The sequence below is a fragment of the Eulemur rufifrons genome, chromosome 14, assembly GCF_041146395.1.
Source record: "Eulemur rufifrons isolate Redbay chromosome 14, OSU_ERuf_1, whole genome shotgun sequence".
Lineage (NCBI taxonomy): Eukaryota > Metazoa > Chordata > Mammalia > Primates > Lemuridae > Eulemur > Eulemur rufifrons.
The window spans coordinates 15694693-15717748 of record NC_090996.1 but is presented as its reverse complement, the minus strand read 5'-3'; the positions used below and the strand labels follow the sequence as shown (position 1 = coordinate 15717748).

The 23056-nt window shown below is 51.2% G+C and overlaps 1 protein-coding gene across 3 annotated transcripts; it reads left to right on the top strand.

Moving 5' to 3' along the window:
* Window positions 1–657: 657 nt before the first annotated feature.
* CHST12 (carbohydrate sulfotransferase 12) lies at window positions 658–21305 on the top strand. 3 transcript variants are annotated; one of them, XM_069485841.1, is made up of 2 exons: window positions 658–686; window positions 19850–21305. In XM_069485841.1, exon 2 carries the CDS (start codon window positions 19922–19924, stop codon window positions 21146–21148), a length of 1227 nt encoding a protein of 408 aa, XP_069341942.1. In that variant the 5' UTR covers window positions 658–686; window positions 19850–19921; the 3' UTR covers window positions 21149–21305. The 3 variants fall into 3 exon arrangements, with proteins under 3 accessions (XP_069341942.1, XP_069341941.1, XP_069341943.1); XM_069485840.1 differs by lacking the exon at window positions 658–686 and adding an exon at window positions 5326–5548; XM_069485842.1 differs by lacking the exon at window positions 658–686 and adding an exon at window positions 12628–12673.
* The last annotated feature ends 1751 nt before the right edge of the window (window positions 21306–23056 follow it).

Sequence of the window (23056 nt, the reverse complement as noted above, 5' to 3'; positions counted from 1 at the left end):
TTTTAAACAATCACTGATGCCAAGAGCAATTACTGCATGCTCAGTGAGCACCAGGCATCTTGAGTGCTTTGCACGTGCGATCTCCTCTGCGTCTGGACAAACCCCTGTGACGAAGTGTCATTATCTGATGGATTTGGAGACAAGCTCAGAGAGGTTAAGTCACTTGCCCAAGGTCACACAGCGGGTCCCGAGCCCCAGCAGGCGAGCATCACAATCCTCTCCCAGTGAGTCGGGGGCGCGAATGGGTCTGGTAGACAGCAGGCGCCCCATAAAGGATGCTTATCAGGATCGTAGTTCTCCGCTAAGCCGCGCTCCGACTCGGCCGACGGGACAGTGCGCGCCCCTGAGAGCCCCCGGCGCGCCCCGCCCGGGCGGAGCCCACGCCACGGATTGGCTGCCGCGGAGGGGCGGGGCCCGGCGGGAGGGGCGGGGCCGACCCTGGTCGTAAATAGCGCCACATGGCACTGGCTGGCAAGGCCGGCACGGCGGGGAGAGCGCAGGCGCGCTGAGGGCGGGAGCCCCTCGGCCTCCGCGGCCCCTCCGGCGGCCGCGACTTCTCGCGAGAAGAGGAGCGGGAGGCGGGGCCGGGCGCCGGGGGCGGGGCCGGGGCCGGCGGGGCGGTGTCGGGAGGGTCCGCGGGGCGCGGGCGGCGGCGGGCGAGAGGCGCGGGGCGCGGACCGGCCGAGGTGAGGGCGCTGGGCGGCCGAGGTGGGGGTGCGGGACGCGGGCTCCCTCCCGGCGCGCTCGGTCCCGGGGCGGTGTCCCGCAGGGGTCGGGGTGGGGTCGGGGGTCCCGCGGGGGCGAGGGCGGGGGTCCCGGCGGCGGGGGGCGGGGGCGGTCCTGCAGGCCCGGCCCGGGCGGTGGGGCGGGCTGGCTGTGTGACCTTGGCCCGCGCGCGCCCTCTCTGTGCTGTCCGGGTGCTGGGGTCGGGGGGGAGTCGGCAGAGATGCCACAGTGCCCGAGGGGCAGTCGGTCCCCACCACTTGCTTCCGACGCGCGGCGCGGGGCGGGGCGGGGGTCTCGGGCCCGGGACCGCACGCTCCCGGCATCCTCCCGTCACTTAACTTGCGCCCCGCCGGCCTCAGCTGTGACGCGCAGACGGCGCACCCGGCGGCTCGCGCAGGGGTGTCGCCTCAGTGCCCTCTGGCTCCAGAGAGACCAGCTCTGCGTCTGGAGCGAGCGGAAGCCCAGCATTCAGCCCGTTGACAGGAGGACTTATATCTTCTCCTCGGCTCGGGGCCGCCGAGGCATCAGCGGCAAACCCTTGGCTCGGGCGAGGTTCCGTCTGGCGCGGAGCACAACGAGCCGTAGTGTTTCCACAATTATTAAATTATTTACTGTATAATTCGGTGCTGTCGGCTCGGAAGACCCGGGTGACCGAAAATGTGAGTTGCAGGCGGAGGGGACGGTGCCTCTCTGACCCCCTGCGCCCCACAGTGCGGCTCCGGGCTGTGGGAGGCTGGGGACAGCTCAGCTGGTCCCTTACCTGCCCCCACACGGGAGCACAGTTTAACCCTCCTCTGTAAACAGTTGGTGTTGGGAATGTGAGTCAGGGCCGGTGTCTGAGAGAAAAAGGGGAGAAAACGGGTCATTAGGAAATTGCCATATGATGATTTCCCTGGGGCTGGGGCTGATGTTTTCAGGCCAGCGGGAACGGTTCATTGACACTCAGTGTGTGCCTGCTTCATCAGCTGAGCGAACATTACTGAACCGCTAATCATAGGCGAGATGCCAGGTTGGGCTAGATGCTGCCGATACCACGGGCCTTACCCTGGGAGCTCCTTGTCGGGGGAGCTGTAACACAGTGTGGTCGGGACTGAAGGAGTTTACAAAGTGTGAAGAAAGAGGGAGCAGCTGAGCTTATTTCTTGGAGTTCGGGAAGTTTTCCGCAGTGGAGAGGACACGTGAATTTGGTCTTGAAGGATGAGCGAAGTTCGGGGAGAACATTCTGGGTGGAGACCACAGGGTGTGCAGGGATGTGGAAGCGAATGGGGTGTTTGGGGAACGGTGAGTCGCTGTGTGCGTGGTGGGATGGGGTTCGAGGACCGGGGTGGAAGCCGAGGCTAGAAAGGTCGGTTTCTAGCCTTGAATGCTGTGCCAGGAGTTTGAGCTTTGGTAATGAGCAGTCGGGGTTTTGGGGTGGGATGCAGTTAGGTCTGTGTTTCAGAAAGGTAATGCTAATGAGAATGGGAAAGATGGATTTAGGGTCTGGGGAGTTGGAGACGGAGCTGGGCAGCCTCGTGGGGGTGTGGGTCCAATCCAGGGGCGGAGGGAGTGGGGCGGAGGGAGTGGAGCTGGAAGATGCGCAGCACGCGCTGGGTGGGGCGATCTGTGGGCTGTGGTGAGGGCGAGGCTAAGGCAGCTGAAATTGCTTGCCTGGGTGCAGAGCCTGGTGCTGCTGCCGGCAATGAAGGGTGCTAGAGCCGGTGGGAGAGGGGAAGGGCAAAAACGCACGTGGGTCTTAGGCCTGTAGAATACGTGGGCATCCTGGATGTGGTGTGGTCTGGTAGGGAAGAGGACTTACCGTGTTCGAGGAGGGAATCCCCAGAGTCGCAGGGTGGGGCACAGAGGGTGGAAGAGGAGCCGTCGTCTGGCCAACCGGGGACACAGTTGTCTTTACCGCAGGGCTGTCGAGGCTGGTGGGTGGTTCTCTTCTAGAGAATTGGCGGAACAGAGACCGCTTATTGATAGTACTGAAACACATGCAGCTCGTTTATCATTTTTTAAAAATTTACATCTTTAGTTTTGGTTTTGAAATTGTTTCTTTCTCTTCAGAAATGAGTTTTAGTTTCACACCTGCTTGGTGGCCCTGCGGCTGCAGTTGGGGCTGGTGGTTCAGTTGCTGGCTCACAGATGTGCCTGAAGATAATCCGCTGTCTAACTCAATACTTCCTGCCGCTAGCCAAGGTGGTGGTTTCTATAACTGTCTAGAACCTTTAACAGTATTTCAGAGAAGAATAGTAAGCACCCCAGGCACAGCTGTGTTTAGGGCGAGGGGGTTTCCTGCTACACAGAACACAAGAGGATGACGCAGACAGAGCCCACTTGGCTCCCAGAACACGACCACCTGGGGCTTTTCCCTCTGGGCAGAATGATGCCTGAGTCTGAGCTTTGGGGAACCTCAGTGGCCCAGGTGAAAAGACCTAAAAGTAATGACATCAGGGAATCACCAGTTCGAAGGCCCAGCTGGATCACTTGCTAATTAAGCTGGTCATTAACAACCCCTCCCAGCGTTGGAAGCATCCAAGTTTTCTTAATCCCCCTCCCTTAGATTCGAACAGATAACCAAGAACACCTGACGAAAACCTCGGGCGTGGAAGATGGAGACCATAACACACACCTGCAGGCAGCGAGCGTGCAGCAAGAAGACTGGACCACAGACTGCCATCGATACGCACGTGGAGAGAACAGGAAATATTGCATACGAGAGACAAGAACAGGAAGCCCTAAAAAGGAAAGGAATACTCAAAGATCCAAAAAGAGAATATTTGGATATAAAAAATACAATAGCAGAAGTTAAAAAGCTCAGTTGGTGGGTGAAAGTTAAAGTTGAGGCACTCTGAGAAAGTCCAACAGAAAAGCAAAGAAGTGCAATATGAGAGAGAAAAGAAAAAAAGGTCAGAGCAGGAGGTTGACAGCTGAACAATAAGAGTTTCAGCAAGAAAGAATAGAGAAAATAGGATGAAATCTCCACAAAGTGATTTCTTAGAACCCAGATGTTCTGAGTAGAAGGGGCCCACCCAGTGGTCAGCACTGTGGATGAAAATGTGGGTGTCTGTCACTGTCCTGGTGTCTCCACTTCCCAGTTTGGATATTAAAAGTCTGGGCAGCAAGTTTGGACAGTGGGGGAGGCTGAGTTTCAGATGGAGACTAGTGAGAATTTGGGGAGCAAGGGATTTATATGAAAGTGTGTGTTAAGCTGTCAGCTCCAGAATTTGGATAATGAGACTTTGGATGGGGAGAGTTACCTGCGTCCCTCTCCAAGACACGCTGCTGTGACGTTTCAGAACCCCGGGACGGAGAAGAGTGTGGTAGCCTACAGAGAAGAAAAAAACAGATCACAGGTCACGCAGCAGCAGGGCTTCAGACCCCACAGGAACATGGGACACCAGAAGATAGGAGAGCCTTGCTTTTGAAATTCTGAAGGGAAATACTTCCAACCTTGAACTCTACACTCAGGCAAAGGAGGGTAAAGACATCGTCAGATGCACTCCCCAGGTTTTCCTCTCCCTGCTGGGACGCAGTGGCTGCAGACGAAGTCTGTCTGGTGGGGCGGTAGGTCTAGAGAGAGAGAGGGGGGAAGAGATGTGTGGAAGCCAGAGGACTTTCCTCAGAGGTGGGGGGTGACAAGGACCTGCTGGAGAGGCAGGATGCCAGCCAGGCACCCACATGGAGAGCAAACATGTCCTGAGCTGAGCTGGTCAGAGGCTCCTCGAAGAGATTTTTTGGAAGAAGATGAAATTAACAGGACACCTGATGCTCGGAACATCTGGAGAGGAGATTTAGACAGTTGGCAGAGTTGGGGCTGGATTAGTGATAAGTACTAAACAAAGCAAATGAAAACACAAGACTGTTATTAGTTCCAGGGAAAATAAACCGTTGTGCAGGAAAAGAAAAATAATTATAGTGTACTACAAGGCTCAGCTGTGAATAGCCTCTCCACAATGATAATAGTTTATGTAAACACCGGCGGCTGCTCTAATTGGAATTATGATATGCCTGGGTGGAGGTGGTGTGGGGGAGACGGCGAGGCTGCGTCCAGGGTCCCGGGGAGGAGAGAGCTACGCTTTCTCCTGCCACCGTGGGAAGTCAGTCGGTGATGCCCCAAACTGAACAGCCAAGGTCCAGCTCCGGAGGCCCGTTATTTATAGGTGGGAGGCAAACGCCCAGAGAATCAGCTAGAAGGGTGGAGGTGGGGCTGGGGAAGAGGGGCAGACACCGCTGTGTCCAAGAATGATTCCGTCCTTTAGTGGATGTGTTGATGTGAATAGTGGATGTGGATATTGTTGATGTGACTAAAAACAGTCTCAGACAAGCTTCCTGCTCTGGTGGAGAGGCCTCGGCTGCTGTTCTGTGCACGGCCATCCTTAGCAGCGATTTCCTGCTTGTTATTGCCATTGTTCTCTGTATCCTGTCTCTGGAGCTGTGGTCACTTGGCAGGGATTTGGCGCTGTGGGGTGGGGGTGGCGGGGGCAGGACTTGCTTCCTCTGAGCTTTGGGTGGAGATGGGGAGGCAGTGTGGGACTGCCCAGGGATTCCTGGGATACGGGTCCAGCAAAGGGACAGCAACACAGAGGCCAGGCAGCGGGAGCCTGCTCGGGTGTTGGCGAATGGCAAGGAGACCATCGAGGCTGGGGTGGGTCAGTGAGGGGGCTGTGGTGGGACATGAGACCGGTGTGGATGGGAAGCCACTGGACTCCAGTGATTGGAAGACTTTGAGCAGAGATGCGACATGACCTGACTTTCACAGCTACGGATTGGAAATGGATTGTGTGGGCACCAGAGCGGAAGCAGGGAGGCGGGTTCCAAGGCTGCTGAGCTAATGCAGGTGAGGCTCAGGTGGCCTAGGCTGTGGGTGGGGCTGGGAGGGGTCAGAGCCTGGGGATATTTTACATGTAAAGCCCTAGGCAGGTTCTTAAAGTGATCATGTGAAATTTATTGTTTTTTTTTTTTTTTTTTTCAAACCGAGTCTCACTCCATTGCCCTGAGTAGAGTGCCGTGGTATCATCCTAGCTCACGGTATCCTCAAACTCCTGGGCTCGAGCGATCCTCTTGCTTCAGTCTCCTGAGGAGCTGGGACTACTGGTGCACAACACAACACCCTGCTAATTTTTCTATTTTTAGTAGAGACGGGGGTCTCACTCTTGCTTAGGCTGGTCTCAAACTCCTGACCTCAAGCGATCCTCCTGCCTTGGCCTCCCAGAATGCTAGGATTATAGGCCTGAGCCATTGCACCCATCCTAGTATTGTTATTAACAATAATCTTAATTATTGTTGAGGTAATTTCTTTGAATTGGCTTTTTATAAATGCGTTATTTTTTGGATTCTAGAGATAAATATCATACAAATATTTGAGTACTGCAAGGCATGCAGAAGCTGTCTTAGACATGATGCGTGTCTTCTGAGAACTGGGAACCTAGTTTGGGGATATTGGACTGGTCCACATGCACTGATGTCCTGTCTAGTTGTGAGGTGCCGACCCAAGGCTTAGCGATGGGGAAGCTTGGTGGCCTCTGAGCCCTGGGCCCAGCTCTGTGGGGGAGTTACTTTACTTTAAAGGCAAGTTTGGGCTCAGTTTTCATTTGGGTCTCCTGTGACTTTATATCAATGTTCTGTTCTCATCAATGTGACCACTTATTGCATATTTTTATTTGGATAATACTGTCAGATTTAGTTTGCAGGGTTAACTGAGCACAAATGGAGTAATTTTGTAAGCAAATAAACCATAGTCGTCATGGTACCAAGTGAAAATCTATCTTACAATGGGGGTTTTACTGCAGCACCACACTGTAAATTGCAGGGCTTGGCAGCCCAGGGCGTGCAGAGAGCAAATGTTGACACCAGAAACTTTCCAAATTTTTGTTGACTACAGCGATGGGAACTGCAGTGAATTATTTGCCTTATATAGTGTTTGTAAAGCTGGAAAAGAAATAGGTGGTTTCTGGTCTTTTTGCCAGTAGCATAAATAAATAAAACTTGAAACATTCTTGGACTTCTTAATGATGGTCATGTCACTTGATTTAATGCCCAAGAGCTTGGATATTTGGACACGAAGAAGCTAATTCTCTCAAAAATAAAGGTAGTAATAATCTGAATGTCTATGGCTGGGATTACAGGCTGGGCTTGTGCCTGTAATCACAGCACTTGGGAGGCTGAGGCAGGAGGATCACTTGAGGCCAGGAGTTTGAGATCAGCCTGGGCAACATAGTGAGACCCTGTCTCTACAAAAAATAAAAAAAATTAGTTGGGGGTGGTGGCTTGTGCCTTTCATTCCAGATACCTGGGAGGATCGCTTGAGCCCACAAGTTCAAGGTTATGGTAAACTATGATCTCACCACTGCATTCTAGCTTTGGTGATAGAGAGAGACCCTGTCTGTCTAAAAAAAGAAAAAAGAAAAATCTGACGAGATGCCTGAGTTCAGATGCCAGCTAGCTGCATAGACTTGGGCAAGTTGTATAACTATTTTCCCCAATTTCATCACAATTAGTGTGAAGATTAAACAAACTAATATATGCAAAGCCCTTAGAACGGCAGTTTTAAAAACATGTTTGCCAGAGTTGTCGTTATAAGATCATTTGCAAACATATAGTCCTTTTCAACTACTGCTCACTGGCTCTTGGTAGAAAGCATGAGAAGTAATAAAAATGACACGTTCGTGTAACACAAATATTTGAGGGTCTGAGGATGAATAAGGCCAGTGGTATATCCTAAATAAAGTGCCCTATTATTTTCTAAAACACTTAGCTGGTGTTTTCTCATTTTTGTACTCATTAGCTCTGGTTAGCAGAAAGGCCTCATGCTGTAGATTGTTCTCGTGCTGTAGATGAAGAACTGAAACTCAGACGTAAGGTGACTTGGCCCGGGCCACTCGGCAGAGGCCGGGCCCCTTCTCAGTGCCTCCTGCTTCCTCCAGCCCACACGCCTGTGCAGAACTCTGCGCTGGGCTTGTTCTCCGGCTTCGTGGAAACTGGTGACAGCGGGCTGTCTCATCCATGTTGAAGAGAAAAGTTTTAGCTTCTGGAGATCCACTTGATAAGACCACTACATTCTTTAAAAATTTAAATCAAATGTATCGAGGTATAATTTACATGCCATAAAATGCGCCCCCTTTAAGTATACAGTTCAGTGAGAGTGAACACACGTGTTCACCTGTGTGACTACCACTGCAGTCAGCGTGACAGGACATTTCTGTCACCCAGCGCTTCCTTATGCTCCTCTGAAGCCTGTGACGTCTGCCACTGTTTTTTGCCCCTGTTGGGCTCCGATAAATGGCATCGCACAACAGCCATTCTTGCGTCCTGCTTCTTTCGATCCGCATATGACCTGCAAGATTCACGCAGGTTGCATGAATCAGTAGTTCGTTCTTTTTTGTTGCTGAGTAGTTTCCTATTGAGTGAGTACACCAGTTTGTTTATACACTCGCTTGCTGATGGACACTGGGGTTGTTTTCACTTTGTAGCTATTTGGAATAAAGCTGCAAAGAATATTCTTGTTTAAATCTTTGTGGGGACATGTCTTCATTTCTCTTGGACAGTTAGTTAGAAATGGAATTGCAGGCCGTATTGTAAATATGTTTAACTTTATTAGAAACTACCAGGCTGTTTCCATGGTGGGGATACCGTTTTCCACCTTCATGGCCCCTGCGCTCCTGCAACCCCGCCAGCACTTGCTCTTGTCAGTATTTTTCATTTTAGCCATTCCCAAGCTGTAGGGTGGGAATCTCGTTTTAATTTACATTTGCCTGATGCCTGACGATGATAAGCCCTTTCCTGTGTGCTTTTTGACTATTTGTACATCTTTTGTGAAGTGGCTGTTCTCATTTTTTTAATTGGGTTGTTTTCTGATTTTTTAGTTGTGAGAGTTCTTTATATATTCTGGATATCAATCCTTTGTTAGATATATGTATTGAGAATATTGTCTCCCAGTTTATGTCTGCCTTTTAGTTTTCTTCATGGTAAAACCTGAAGAGCCTAAGTTTTACATTTTGATAAAGTCCAGTTTACCAAATTTTTATCTTATGGTTCGTGCTTTTGGTATCCTGATAAATCCTTGCCTTCCCCAAAGTATGGAGATTTTCTTCTGGTTTCCTCTGAAAGGTTTAGAGTTGTAGCTTTTATGTGGAGGGCGGTGCTCCATCGTGAGTTAAATTTTGTGTGTGGTGCGAGATGTAGGGGCTGCGGTTCATTCTCCCCCAGACGTCTGGTTATTCCAGCACCACGGGTTGAAAAGACTGTTCTTTCCTTGTTGGATTGCACTGGTACCTCTGTTGAAAATAAATTAGCCACACACGTGTGGGTCTCTTTCTGGACCTTGTTCTGTTCCACTTGTCCGTGTGGTATGTCTGTCCTTACACCTGTCTGCAATATTTTCCTTTTTTTTTTTTTTTTTACTTTTCAACTATATAATTAATCTCGAAATGAGCCACTCAGACTTCTTCAATTCTGTTCTTCTTTTTCAAGCTGTTTTGGCCATTCTAGGTCCTTTGCAACTCCCAATAAATTTAAAAATTAATTTGTCAATTTCAACAGAAAAGCCTGCTGGGATTTCGATTGGGATTGCTGTGTTTCTAGAGATCACTTTGGGGAGTAGAAACATCTTGATATTGAGGCTACTAATCCATGAACTTGATATCACTCTTCATTTTTTTAGAACTTCAGTTTCTCTGCAGTGTTTGGTAGCTTTCAATGTAGAGCCTTTAATTTTAATAATAATCAGTGATAAGATTTGTACATGATGTTTTAATGGCCAGTCTGATTGGTCTTTAAATAGATCCTACACATTGGTATAAAACATAAGCTTTTCTGGATCTTGTACAATGTTCCAGGAGCTGAAAAATCCATTTCATATTTTTTTTTTATACTATCTTTTCTGACTTTTTCAAAGTCTCAGCCTAAAAACAAGGTCTGGCCTGTAGGCAAAAAAGTTCATAGCAGCTTTATTCATAATAGAGGAAAAAAGGAAATAACCCCAAAGTCCATCAGTTGGGAAATGGGCAGACAAACGGTGGCATATCATACAGTGACATTCTCAGCAGTAGAAAAAGGAACTTGCTGCTGATACAAGCAGCAACCTGGATGCGCCTCAAAGCGTGATGCCAAGTGAGAAAAGCCGTGCACAGAGGCCTGCACACTGAGTGATTCCCCTTGTGGGACGTTCTAGAAAAGGCAGAACTGCAGGACCGAAAACAGACTGGTGGTTGCCTGGAGCTGGGTGTTGGGATGGGGGTGAGAGGACTTTTGGAAAGGATGGAAACGTTCTTTATCTTAACCGTAGCGTACATTTGCCAAAACGCATCAAACTGTGCACTTAAAAAGAATGAGCTGTACTGTGTGTAAATCCTACCTCAGCAAACCTGACTTGAAAAAAAGAAAAGAACAAGCAGGGGTGCCAAAGTGACTCCATCGGGAAGGAATGGTCTTTTCCACACATGGTGCTGGAACAACCGGGTATCTGTGTGGGGAAAAAACCAGTCTCCGGCCCTCGCGCTGGAATACCTGTGTTGGACGCGGCTGAAATTCTCTGCATTTGGCCAAGGACGCTTGTTCCCATGTTAACACTTAACTGTCCCATTCTCACCGGTTTGATCACTTCCATCTGTAATATGCAGTAAACACACGTGTGCATACACATGTGTGCACACACATGGTACCCCCAGTCCAAATGACAAAGCGAATATCTGTATGAGGGCTCTCCAAGGGAACAACCAGTAGGATGTATGTGTGTGTGTTTATATGTGTTAACATATATGTACACATGGGAAGATTGTAAGGAATCGGCTCACGCAAGTGAGGAGGCCGAGAGGTCCAGCCCCGGGAAATGGAACAGTTCCAGTCCGAGTCTGGACCAAAGACAGAAGGAGACGGATGTCGTAGCTCGAAGACAGGCAGGGCCGATTCTTTCCTCCTCCACCTCCGATCTGCTCAGGCCTTCGGTGGGTTGGACGAGGCTCACCCATGCTGGGGAGGGCAGTCTGCTTTCCAGTCTATCGACTCGAAGGTTAGTCTCACCCAGAAACACCCTCACAGACACACTCAGGGTAGTGTTTACCCAAATATCTGGGCACCCTGTGGCCTAGTCAAGTGGACACATAAAATTAACCACATATTATCAATACTTGATCATTTTGTACTATAGATGTTAGTTCTACTATAAAAATATGGAAAACGCCATTGTGCAGGTCCTAACATGGAGGATCTAGCAGGGTGCTCGTGTGGATGTCCCAGAGTGACACGCAACTGCATGGGAGTGGGCCATGACCACAGCCGTCCCCTGCCAGCTGCCCTTTCCTTCCCAGCTCTTGGCCTGCGATTAGTGTGAAGGCTCACGTGGACGAGCAGCCTCAAGTGGGCAGCTGGCATGGGCTGCTGTGTCCGCCCTTGGCATCATGCCCTGCATGTTGTGTGCGAGAAGGGAAATATTTAATAGCCCCACCCCAAGGGAGAAACAGCTCCATCTGCCTAACCACAGCGTCTGGGTGTAAACCTAACCCAGTAATTCTCGGTGGCGTTTACGAGGGCATTGACACAGCCCTTGCAGAGCAGTGCTCCCTCCTAGGTTTCCTGGCGGACGAGCCTCTGGGTGAGCCTCTGCTCTGCAGTTCTCTTGCGGGGACAGGAGCGCGTGGTGCGGTGCAGCGGGCCAGCCGTGGACCTGTCCATCCGAGACGCCCCTGCATGTTCTGCTGCCTCAGAATACCCAGCCTTTTTGTTGACTGCTTTTTTGAAATAGTGGGAGATTTACATTGGGAAATAACGTCCTTATTTTTTTTGAATGACAAATGACTTTATGAGGTCAGTGTTGTCCCTGATGTGTGTTTGAAGCGGGTGGGTGGTGACTTTGTCTCAGCACGGCTGTTCTGGTCAGGCTCCCCGAGAGCCTCTCTCGTCCCCAGGAAGCAGTGACGGTTGCATCCCTGGGCCAGCAGTTCCTGTGCGTCCGAACTGCCTTTTGGAAAGTGATACCTGCTGTTGGCAATGCTCCCTGGTGGTCTTTCTCTCTTCTCTCTTGTCCTTGCAGTTCTGAGAACTGTGACCTGTGCGTGTTTCCACCTTTCCTGTCTGAGGCTGCTGTCACAGCAGCCTCTTGTCCTCGGCCTGGCGTGTTTCTGTAGCTGCTGCGTGTGGCTCTCTCGGGGTGAGACGTGGAGACTCAGAGGCCTGCCCTCCATGCTAAAAATGAACCACGGCTTCTCAGACTCATAGGTAAATGCTGCCTTAGCAGCAAGAATTTATGGGTTCATCACCTCGACCTGAAAAGGCCTGGAAGGGGCCGTACCTGAAGCACACCTGGTTGTGAACGCACCGGGGCGTGACAAGGCCAGGAGCAGAGCTGAATGACCAGGCACATGGGAGTCTGGCCATTCTGAAGGAATCGTCAGGACTTGTTTTCATACCTTATTTCCTGTAGGAAACAAGTTCTATCTTGTTTTCCTGCACCTCCCACACATTAGGCATTTTCAAAAATTTAATATTTGTTTAATAAACAAATTGCAGGTAAAGTCAATCTGGCAGTCTTTTGCGGAAGGTTATGAGCGTGAGGGTGAGCTGTGGCTTCAACACAGGCTCTAAGCTTAGTCCGCTGTTACAATTCTGTAGCATATTGAATGCCTTTTTTTTTTTTTTTTAATACACTGTCATTTATTTTGCATTTTTTTTTTAGAAAGAGTCTCACTCTGTTGCCCAGGCTAGAGTGCCGTGGCGTCAGTTTAGCTCACAGCAACCTCAAACTCCTGGGCTCAAGTGATCGCCCTGCCTCAGCCTCCCAAGTAGCTGGGACTACAGGCTTGCACCACCATGCCTGGCTAATTTTTTTTTTCTATATATTTTTATTTGTCCAGCTAATTTCTTTCTATTTTTTAGTAGAGACGGGGTCTCACCCTTGCTCAGGCTGGTCTCGAACTCCTGACCTCAAGTGATCCTCCCACCTCGGCCTCCCACAGTGCTGGGATTACAGGTATGAGCCACCGCACCCCGCCTACAAATACTTTTTATAATGGGTACCACTCAGCACTGGAAAGGAAGGAACTGTTGACACACACAGCCACATGGATGAATCTCAAAATAATTACGCTGAGTTAAAGAAGATAGGAACAAAAGGAGATAATGTATGATTCTATTTATAAAAATTCTAGAAATGTAAACTAATTTATAGTGACAAAACAGATCAGTGATTGCTTGGCGGGGTTAGAAAGATTATAAGAGGCACGAGTGGATGTTTGGGGGTGACAAGACGTGGCCATCTTGGGGTGGGGCTGGCTTCATGGGTGCATACATATGTCACATGTATCAAGGGGTACACTACACGTATGTGCAGCATTTTGTAGGTACTGCGGTTAGACCTCAGTGAAGCTGTTCAAGGAAGTCAAGGGAGTGTGTCAGGCTTGAACTTTTGGAGTGAGATGCCCATTTTGCACCTCAGTGCCTCAGTTTCCTCAGCTGTAAAAGGAGATAATGTCGCCCTCCTTGAGAGCCAGGTAGAGCACACAAAGCAATGTACATATGTAAAGTGCTCGTCTAGGTGCATGACACATAGTAGGAGCTCAGTGAATGGTGGCTGCTATTAAAAAGATATTATTTACATATTGTTATTATCCTAAAATATTTTCTTTGTAATTAAACTGGCGTCTTGCTAAATTATCAGTAGAAAGTCCTAGGTTTTGTAGAATGATGTGGTCACTGGCATTTGTTAGTGTGCATGTGACACTTCTCGGCTGAAAAATGAGCAAGGGACCGAGGTTGTCGGCTCAGTAATCCCCTGATCTGGTTCTTGGCACACGAAATGCATGGGTGGGGGCAGGGTCCCTGGTCTGTGGCCTGTGCCTGTGGCCACGATGTGACTCTGAACCCCCATAATCTGCACTCTGCCATGACCTTAAAATCGGAAACTTACCTCCCAAGTCCTTTGACAGTTTCGGTTACTTTTCCCTTTTGGTACTTTCTCAGCCTTTGGCAAACTTCTTTTTTTTTTTTTTTTTTTTGGTTGGTTTGTTTGATGTGGTTTTATCTTCATCTCAAGAAACTGTTCATTGTTACACATCACTGAGAGGGATGGTCTTGAGAACTTAACATGGATACTTATGATCTAATTTTAAAAATAGGCTGCAAAATCGTATGCTTCTAACCATTGAGAGGGTATTAAAAGCTGTTACAGTGTTGCACGTTCTCATTCGCTCACACCCACGCTACGGAGGGCCAACTGCCAGCACAGCTGTGCGGGAAACAGACAAAGCAGGTCTCCCCTCTGAACCTCATGGCTTTGCATGATTTCTGTAGTGGGGGCATCACCTATCATACTTAGTGCACATGTTAACTGTGTGTGACGCTCCGGGTTGGGGGTCTGCCGGGTGCCAGGCTGCTCTGTGCCTCGGTTGGGCGTGCTGCGTGCGCCGGGTGCCCAGAAACACCCAGCGAAGGTGGCGGTGGGCAGAGGACGCTCCTTTCCCTGAGCACCATGTCAGCACCTTTCACAGAGAAGCCCACCACCCTCTGTGCTGACCTTTTCACTGTATTGTTTAATACTTTCTCCGTTAACTGGATTAACAGTGCACAGGAGCTGTAGAGTGGCGTAGAGAGGGCGTCCACGTGTCAGCATCACGAACTTGCAGGTTCATTTAATGAAAATCTGCTAAGTGCCAGATACAGCTGCCTTTGGAATATAGTTGAATGCATTTGAGAAATACAAGCTTTGAGAAGCTCGCGCTGGGAGAATCCGAGAGGGTGCTCTAGTGGAAGACTCTCCCCTAGAAGCCCAAGGGTGGTCCGTCCGTGCCTGGATGCCCTCGGGGACAGAGGTCTCATTCTGGGTTTTGGCCACTTAAAGCCATTAGTGTATTTATTCTTTCACTGGCCTAACCTCGGTCTCTGAGTGCTGTCTTCTGAGGCTGCACAGGGTGGCTTGCTCCCTGTTCTCTGTGACAGCCCTTCAGATATCTGAGGCCCCAACAGAAATCTTCCCCATCCCGAACATCCCCAGCTCCCGCAGCTCTCCCCTCCCATGGGGGGTGTGGGGGTGGGTGCCTGTGGAGGAGCTGGAGGGGACTCTAGGACCCTGACCAGTCAGGGCCCCACTCAGCCTCAGCAGGTGGGCTGGACAGGTGTGCACATGACTGGAGTGCAGGGGGGTGAGTGTCAGAGGTAGGGGTCCAGGTTGGCGGGCTTCTCCAGAAATCCTAGGCTATCTGGTCCTACCCACCAAACATGGAAATGTCTGTTTATCTTTTCTCCACCATCTGCTAAACAGGGCTGTAAGATGGTCCCGCTCAGAAATGTAGGGAAGAGAGACCACTGGAGGAGCTGAGCACCTCTGGGGACCCATGCACCATGGCCACCATTGTTTCTGTGCTTGGCCGAGGTCATAGGGCTGCCATGAGCACCAGTGGCAAGTCCCATAAGGGCCCACACGTGGGCCAGGTGTGGCAGGAATGAGTCTTCAGGCTGGTGTGTATGAATGCAAAATAGCACTGCATTCTCTTTCTCTCCAACCTCATTCCTTTTTGCCTTGTGTCAAATTTGGAGGTCTTCTCCCATCCTGGATAATTGATCTCTTTTTTTTAGGTGGAGAACTTAACCTTTATCCCAGTTTAAATTTCCATCCTTTATTTTCAACTTTATTTTCATCTTTCTAGGCTGTGCATCTTTCTGAATCCAGATTCTGGGAGAACCTGACTCAGTTGGTGGCAGGGTGGGCCAGATGTGCCAGTGGTTGGGGGACTAGAGCATTTGGGGGAGGGTCTAGCAGAAGACAGTGGCAAGCTGTGGGGGGGAGGGGGGAGGCCAGCAGGGGACCTGAAGATTGTCCCGTCCAGGATGGGCCTCAGAGCCTATGCAGGCAGAAGGGAGCTGACAGGAGGCGCTGGCAGAAGAGGCAGCTAGGATGGGCACAAACATTTCAGGCAGGAACTCATTTCTGTAAAAGATCCAGTGTCCTTAGCAAGAAGCCAAGGCAGGAACAATGACCCAGGCACATACCAGAAAAGGACCTGCTGTGGAGCGTGAGGGACGTGGTCATGAGGGTCCCTCTAGAGCAAGGCTGCTGTGACGCAGAGCTTCTGTGCCTCTCATTCAGCTGACATCTACCGTACCCCTGCCGTGTGCCTGGAACGTGGTGAGCAGAGCCTGACAGAGCCCGCCCTCCTGGGGCTGTGTGAGGGAGAGCGAGTGTGTGATTACAGATGGGACCAAAGAGCGTGCACACCTGGGGATTTGACCCAGTCGGGAGAGGCTTGAGAGCGGTAGGATGAGCAAGTGTCCACTGATCAATGGCGGGTTGTGGGGGTCCTTGCTTGTTCCTGGTCTTAGTGTTCAAAGATTCACTGTTTCACCATTCAGTATGGTGTTGGGTTAGCTGTAGGTTTTTGTAGGTGCTATTTATCAAGTTGAGGAAGTTCTCCTAGTTTGCTGAGAGTTTTTATAATGAATGGATGTTGGGTTTTGTCACATGCCCTCTCTGTATGAGTTGATTCTTTGGCCTCTTGATGTGGTCGATTGCATGGTTGATTTTTGAATGCTGAAGCATCCTTACTCACCCAGAATAAATCCCACTTGGTCATGATGTAATTCTTTTTATACATTGCTGGATTTGGTTAACTAATATTTGGAGGATTTTTGCATGTAGTTTCAGGAGTGATACTGGCCTGTAGCTTTCTCTTTTTTCCTACTGTTTTGTCTGGTTTGGGTAATGAGTTGGAAGTGTTCCCTCTTCTCTTTTTTTGTAAAAGAGTGTATAAAATCAATGTTGTTATTCTTTAAATGTTTGATAGAATTCTTCAGTGAAACCATGGAGATTTCTTTTTTAGGAGATTTTAAATTACAAATTCAGTTTCTTTAATGAGTACAGGATTATGCTTCTTGGTAGTCTGTGGTTGTCAAGGAATTGGTCCATTTCATCAAAGTTGCTAAATTTGTGAACATGAAGCTGTTCATAGTCGTCCCTTATCCTTTAATGGCCACAGGATCTATAATACTATCCCATTTTGTTCCTGATAAAGGTGATTTGTGTCTTCTTTTTCTATCTTTGTCAGTCTTTCTAGAGATTTACCAATTTCCTTGATTTTTTTCCCCTATGAGTTTGCTTTTTGTTTCGTTGATTTTCTGTCACCCACCTGTTTTTAATTTCATCGATTTCTGCTATTATTTTCTTCCTTCTGCTTGCTTTTGGTTTATCCTGCTCTTCTCTTTCTGGTTTCTTGAAATAAGATCTTAGATTATTAAGATCTCTCCTGTTTTCGCCTGCTCTCGGCACTGCGTTAGCCTAATCCCTTGTGTTTTGATATGTTACATTGTCATTCAGTTCTATGTATATTGAAAATTTCCTTTGAGATTATTGAGAAGTATGTCGTTTAATTTCCAAGTGTTTAGAGATTGTCCTGTTGTCAATTTCTAGTTTTATTCCTTTATGGCTAAAAAACTGTGATTTCATTTCTTTAACGTTTGTTGAGGTTTGATCTACCATGGTGAGTGTTTTGTGAGTGCTTGGGACGAGATGTGTATTCTGTTGTTTGGAGGAGTGCTCTGCATGCATCAGTTAGACCCTGTTGGTTGCTAGTGTTGCGTTCTGTGTCCTTGTGGGGTTTCCGTCTAGTGGTTCTGTCAATTATCAAGACTTCAATGAACTATTGAAGTCTCCGGCTATAATGGTGGATTTGTCTATTTATCCTTTAGCTGTCAATTTTTGCTTTATGTATTTTGAGGCTCTGTTGTTTGGTGCATACACATTTAGGATTATTATGTCTTCCTGGTAGATTGAAATTTTTTCCTTTATGATTAGTCCCCTTTTGTCTCTAGTAATTTTTTTTTCTTTCTGAAGTTTACTTCATCTGGTATTGGTATAGCCACACTTGGCTTTCTTTTGATTAATGTCTGCGTGACAAATGTTTCCGTCAACATCGGGAAGGGAGAGGAAGAAGAGTGCCAGCTGGCCCCACCTCTAATGCCTCGCTCCACCCCAGCATGCCAGGTGGGGGCAGAGTGGAGTTCAGGTCCCCACTGGGCCCTGAGGGGGCAGGGGGAATCGGAGTGTGGACTGTCCTGCCTCATGTCACCTCCTTCTGCCTGGTGGATGCCAGGTGGGTCAAGGCTTAGCTCCCCCTGGGGCCCCACTGACACTGCCCTGGGGGGGACAGTCAGAGCACCTTCTGCTTCCATGGGCAGAGACTGGGAGGTCAGCTCCCTCCTCAGCCCTGCCAGCACCAGCCGGTGCCTGGTAGGGGAACAGGAGTGTGCCACCTGCTTTTGTGGGGCAAGGGGTGGTATGGAAGATCAGCTTCCAGGGTGTCCCTGATCAAACTGTGGGGTACAGTTTTTCCATTAGTGTTTGGCTTAAGTAGAGCAGGTGATGCTAAAAAGATCTTTCTGTTAGGTCACTGAGAAGTTAGGGAATAACTTCTAAGACCTCTCACTGTGACACTAATAGCAAGTGCAGGCATCCCAAGACCACCCTCGGGTTTGGTGATTCATCAGAAGGCACAAAGCTAACTCAAAGAAAGCTGTTACATTCATGGTTATGGTTTATTACAGGGAAGGGAGACAGGTTAAAGTCAGCCAAGGGCGCGTTGCCACCAGGGGATCTCCCCTGAGCCTCAGTGTTCAGAGTCCCTGCTGGGGCTCCACCACGTGGACACACTGACTCTGCACACGGCTGACATCCGCCCCTGGCCCTCTGGAAGTTGAGCTGATGATACTGCATGGCCCAAAGCCCCCAGGAAAACAGACACTCTGATCAGGCAGGGCACTCGAGGGCTTAGAGATCACCTCCCAGAAACCGAGGGCCAGGGCCAGACACCTCTTTGGGCAAGTCAGATTTTTACTACATGGCCCCTGCCCTTTGGCAAGGGAGCAGGTGCTTCTAGGAGATGTTTTGTCTGTGCCTATGGATGGTTTGGGGTCAGAGGCTTCTGCAGCCCTGTCCTGTACACATGGGAGACAACCCAGGGAGCTCACCCCTTGTCACTGCTCGAGCCCCCAGGTCCCTGGCCTGCCTGCAGTCTTCTTTTCACCTTCCAGGGTCTTCCTGAAGTATGTTGTGTTACACGAGAGTTTTGAGTTGTAGGAGAGAGGAGTGGGCCGCTCCATCTTGGGGGACGGGGAGTGAAGCCAGCTAGGGCACTACTCACCTCTGAGCCGGCCTTCCCACAACTCTGTCAGCTTTCTCCATCTGCACAACTGGCCAGAGACAACGTCTTGTTTCCCAAGATGTCCCCCGGCACTCAGTGAAGCCCCTGGGACAGAACTGTGCTCAGTGTTTGCTGAGCGGGGCCAGGCCAGGCATGGTCTGCATCACCAGCGTCCACGCGATGGTCCACAGCCTTTATCACAGTTGTAAATGGCTACACGTCTGCCGTCACCTGGCCTGCACTTCTCCACCCTGGCCCCCCGAGCGGGCCTGGCCTGCTGGCCCACCCTGCTATAGCCTGGGGCCCTGCGGGCTGTCAGGAGCTGTCCCCCAGAACCCTCCCTCCCTGCTCTCCTGCCCCCTTCTCTTGTTGGGGATCAGGTGGCCGTCCCTGTCCTCAGTCAAGGCACTGCTGCTGTTGTGTGTCCCCTGAAGGGGTGCTGATGGGCCCTTGGAGCCTGGAGGGTGTTCACATGGGCCACCCCAGCGGCCAGGCAGACCCCCAGTGCCCACTTACCTCGTGCATTCCGCCCTTTCCACATGGAGGGCACAGATGAGGCAGGACGGTGCTGCGGTCTCGGTCACCGTGCACCTGCATCGTAGCCAGAGGCAGGGCCCATCTCTCGTGTGTCTGTCTGGTCTCTGTCTACCCCAGAAGGTGGCAGGGGAGGGCCGTCTTCAGTGTCTCCATAACCTTGAATTTTAGCCTCCTTGTTAATTTCTCCATCGCTCCTCTTCACCAGTGTCTGCACTCCTCTGTCACACTGCCCCCTCCCTTTCAGCGTGCTGACAGGGGCTCGCTCCCCTCTTGGTCACTCAGGCTTTGGACCAAGGGGCGGAGCCACTAATCAGGTGCCTGGCAGGGGGAGGGCAGCAGCTGGCTAATCGGGGAGGGGTCCAGGGCGCCAGAAAGTACCTGTCCCGAGGCCCTCCAAGTCCCCGAGGGATCAGAAAGCAGGAGTCAGAGAGGAGAGGCTCGCTGGTCTCAGTCTGTAATTCAGTCTATTGTCGCCCCTCCAGGTTCCTCCAGCGCAATGTCCCGTCTCTCCAGGAAGCTGCAGTGAGCGACCCCCGAGGGCCCGGCCGGGCAGCATGGCCAGGCCGCGGCTCTTCCGGCTGTGGCTGGTGCTGGGCTCGGTCCTCATGATCCTGCTCATCATCGTGTACTGGGACAACGTGGGCACCGCCCACTTCTACCTGCACACGTCCTTCTCCAGGCCGCACCCCACCCCCGGGCAGGGTGAGGACCAGGACGCGGAGGAGTTTCTAGACAAGCTGCTCGGCTCCGGGAAGCCTGGCGACCTTTCCGGGAGGAAAACGGAGCTGCCGCCCGCGGCACCCAGCAGGCCGGCGCAGAGCCACCTGGAGGAGAGCGTGCGGGGCTACGACTGGTCCCCGCACGGCGCCCGGCAGAGCCTGGACCAGGGCCGGCAGCAGGCGGAGCGCAGGCGCGTGCTGCGGGCCTCCTGCGCCAATGCCAGCCTGGCCTTCCCCACCAAGGAGCGCTCCTTCGACGACATCCCCAACTACGAGCTGAACCACCTCATCGTGGACGACCGGCACGGCGTCATCTACTGCTACGTGCCCAAGGTGGCCTGCACCAACTGGAAGCGCGTGATGATCGTGCTGAGCGAGAGCCTGCTGGACCGCGGCGCGCCCTACCGCGACCCGCTGGACATCCCGCGCGAGCACGTGCACAACTCCAGCACGCACCTGACCTTCAACAAGTTCTGGCGCCGCTACGGCAGGTTCTCGCGCCACCTCATGAAGATCAAGCTGAAGAAGTACACCAAGTTCCTGTTCGTGCGCGACCCCTTCGTGCGCCTCATCTCGGCCTTCCGCAGCAAGTTCGAGCTGGAGAACGAGGAGTTCTACCGCAGGTTCGCCATGCCCATGCTGCGGCTGTACGCCAACCTCAGCAGCCCGCCCAGCTCGGTGGGCGAGGCCTTCGGCGCCGGCCTCCGCGTGTCCTTCGCCAACTTCATCCAGTACCTGCTGGACCCGCGCACCGAGCGCCTGGCGCCCTTCAACGAGCACTGGCGGCAGGTGTACCGCCTCTGCCACCCGTGCCAGATCGACTACGACTTCGTGGGCAAGCTGGAGACGCTGGACGAGGACGCGGCGCAGCTGCTGCGGCTGCTCAGGGTGGACGGGCGCCTGCGCTTCCCCCCGAGCTACCGGAACAGGACCGCCAGCAGCTGGGAGGAGGACTGGTTCGCCAAGATCCCCCTGGCCTGGCGGCAGCAGCTGTACAAACTCTACGAGGCCGACTTCGTTCTCTTCGGCTACCCCAAGCCCGAAAACCTCCTCCGAGACTGAGCGCGGGCGGCCTCTGTCCCCCAGCTTGTCGCCCGCAGAGTCCGCTGTGCATCACGGTCCCCCACACTCCAGTTTTTTACATGACCTACAATTTTGCGACCTGGACGTCTTATTTACTCCACTGCCTCTATTGAGTACTGTGTTGATATTTTTTTAAAATTAATATATTTCAGATATTTAATATGAAACGTGGGAGGAATCTCTGGAGTAAAGTGTCCCCACGGCCCTGTCTCTGCTCACGTGGTCATTCTGGTTGTGTGACACCGCCAGGGAGGGTCTGGGCCAGGAACCCCTTAAAGAAAGGGGGTTCACGGTTATCTTTCAGTGAAGGCAGGAGCCTAAATTTGAAAGCAGGTCCGACCTTTTTTTTTTTTTCCCTTACACACAAGGGTAGCAGACGAATCCTTCAAAATTAAAAGTTCTTTTAACAGGCGATGTATTTGAAAAGGTAACGTCATTAGATGTTCAGGGCTCCCTGTGTGAGATTAAGTCCGAGATGAGCCGTACTTGCAGTTGGAGCGATGGAAGCAGGATGTCTAACTCCAGCTGCCCCTGGTACGGTCTTGTTTGGGTTGTGGCCGTGAGGATCTGCAGTTGGCAGGAATGCTGCAGATTGGTGTTTGTCACCGGGGTGCATTGGACAATGACATCCAGCATCACTGAGGAGAGGCTCCGCTGTGACTGTCCTGGGCTGGCGGGCTGGGTTAGCTCAGTGTTCTTGCCCCTGGGACACAGCTGACCTTAAGTTCTCGGGTTTAGTGAGCCCTCACTTGGTGCCAGTGTCATGCTAGTGCGGGAAGCGCCAAAGGAGGCTCTTTAAATACCTGGTTCAAGCTCCTTCGTAGTCCCAGCTTTTGACCCATAATTAACAAGACAGTGGCAATTATCCCGTGCTATCAGGCCTCGTGCTTGACCTCATCGTCCTTGTCTGCAGTGTCTGCTCACTGCTGCCTGGTCCCTGAACGGCTGGCAGGGCTCGCAGCGCTCGGTCAGGGCATCCTCACCCTGCGTCTCCTGGGTGGGGCATCTGCATTTCCCAGCTCCAGGTGGGGCCTGTGGCCTCTGGGTGATCATCAGACTGGGGCCTCCACCGTGTCAGAACAGCCCACCTTCCTTTAAAAAAAAAAAAAAAAAAAAAAACACAATCTCGCTCTGTCACCCAGGCTGGAGTACAGTGGCATCATCACGGCTCACAGCAGCCTCAAACTCCTGGGCTCAAACGATCCTTCTGCCTCAACCTCCCGAGTAGCTGGGACTACAGGGGCCACCACACCTGACTAGTTTTTCTATTTTTAGTAGAGCCAGGATCTGGCTGTGTTGCCCACGCTGGTCTGGAACCCCTGGGCTCAGCCAGCCTCCCAGAGTGCTGGGATTATAGACATGTGCCACCGTGCCTGGCCACCACCTTCCTTTTTGAAATTCCCCTTTCTTTTAAATAGCTAGAAGCAAAGATACTCAAACTTGAGGAGTCCAGTCTTTAAATTTCTGAAGAGCCATTGTCACATCGACATCTGCTTGGGACCCCTTTGTGTTCAGCAGTTGTCTCTGGTGCCAGGGATGCTGCATTGCGTGGGCTGCTTCCTGTCACCACCTCAACAAGGTGGCTGTGCCCCAGAAGAATGCATGGTCTCAGGTTGTAAGACAGGGCAGGAAACCTCTGTCTTGGGGTCGAACACCCTCAAGACGGTGTTCAGAGGAGTGAGGAGCTCCTGGCAAAGGTGGGCTTTGAGCTGGACCCGCAGGGGAGCACAGCTTAGACAGTCGAGGTAGAGCGCGTGAGGTCAGCAGAACCTGGGTATGTTTGGCAAAGGCAGATGACAACTGTGTTTCCTGTTGGCATCTCCTCTCCACTCTGAGACCTGTGGCATTAGCATCCTTTTCTCTAGTGAGGACACGGGATAGAGACGT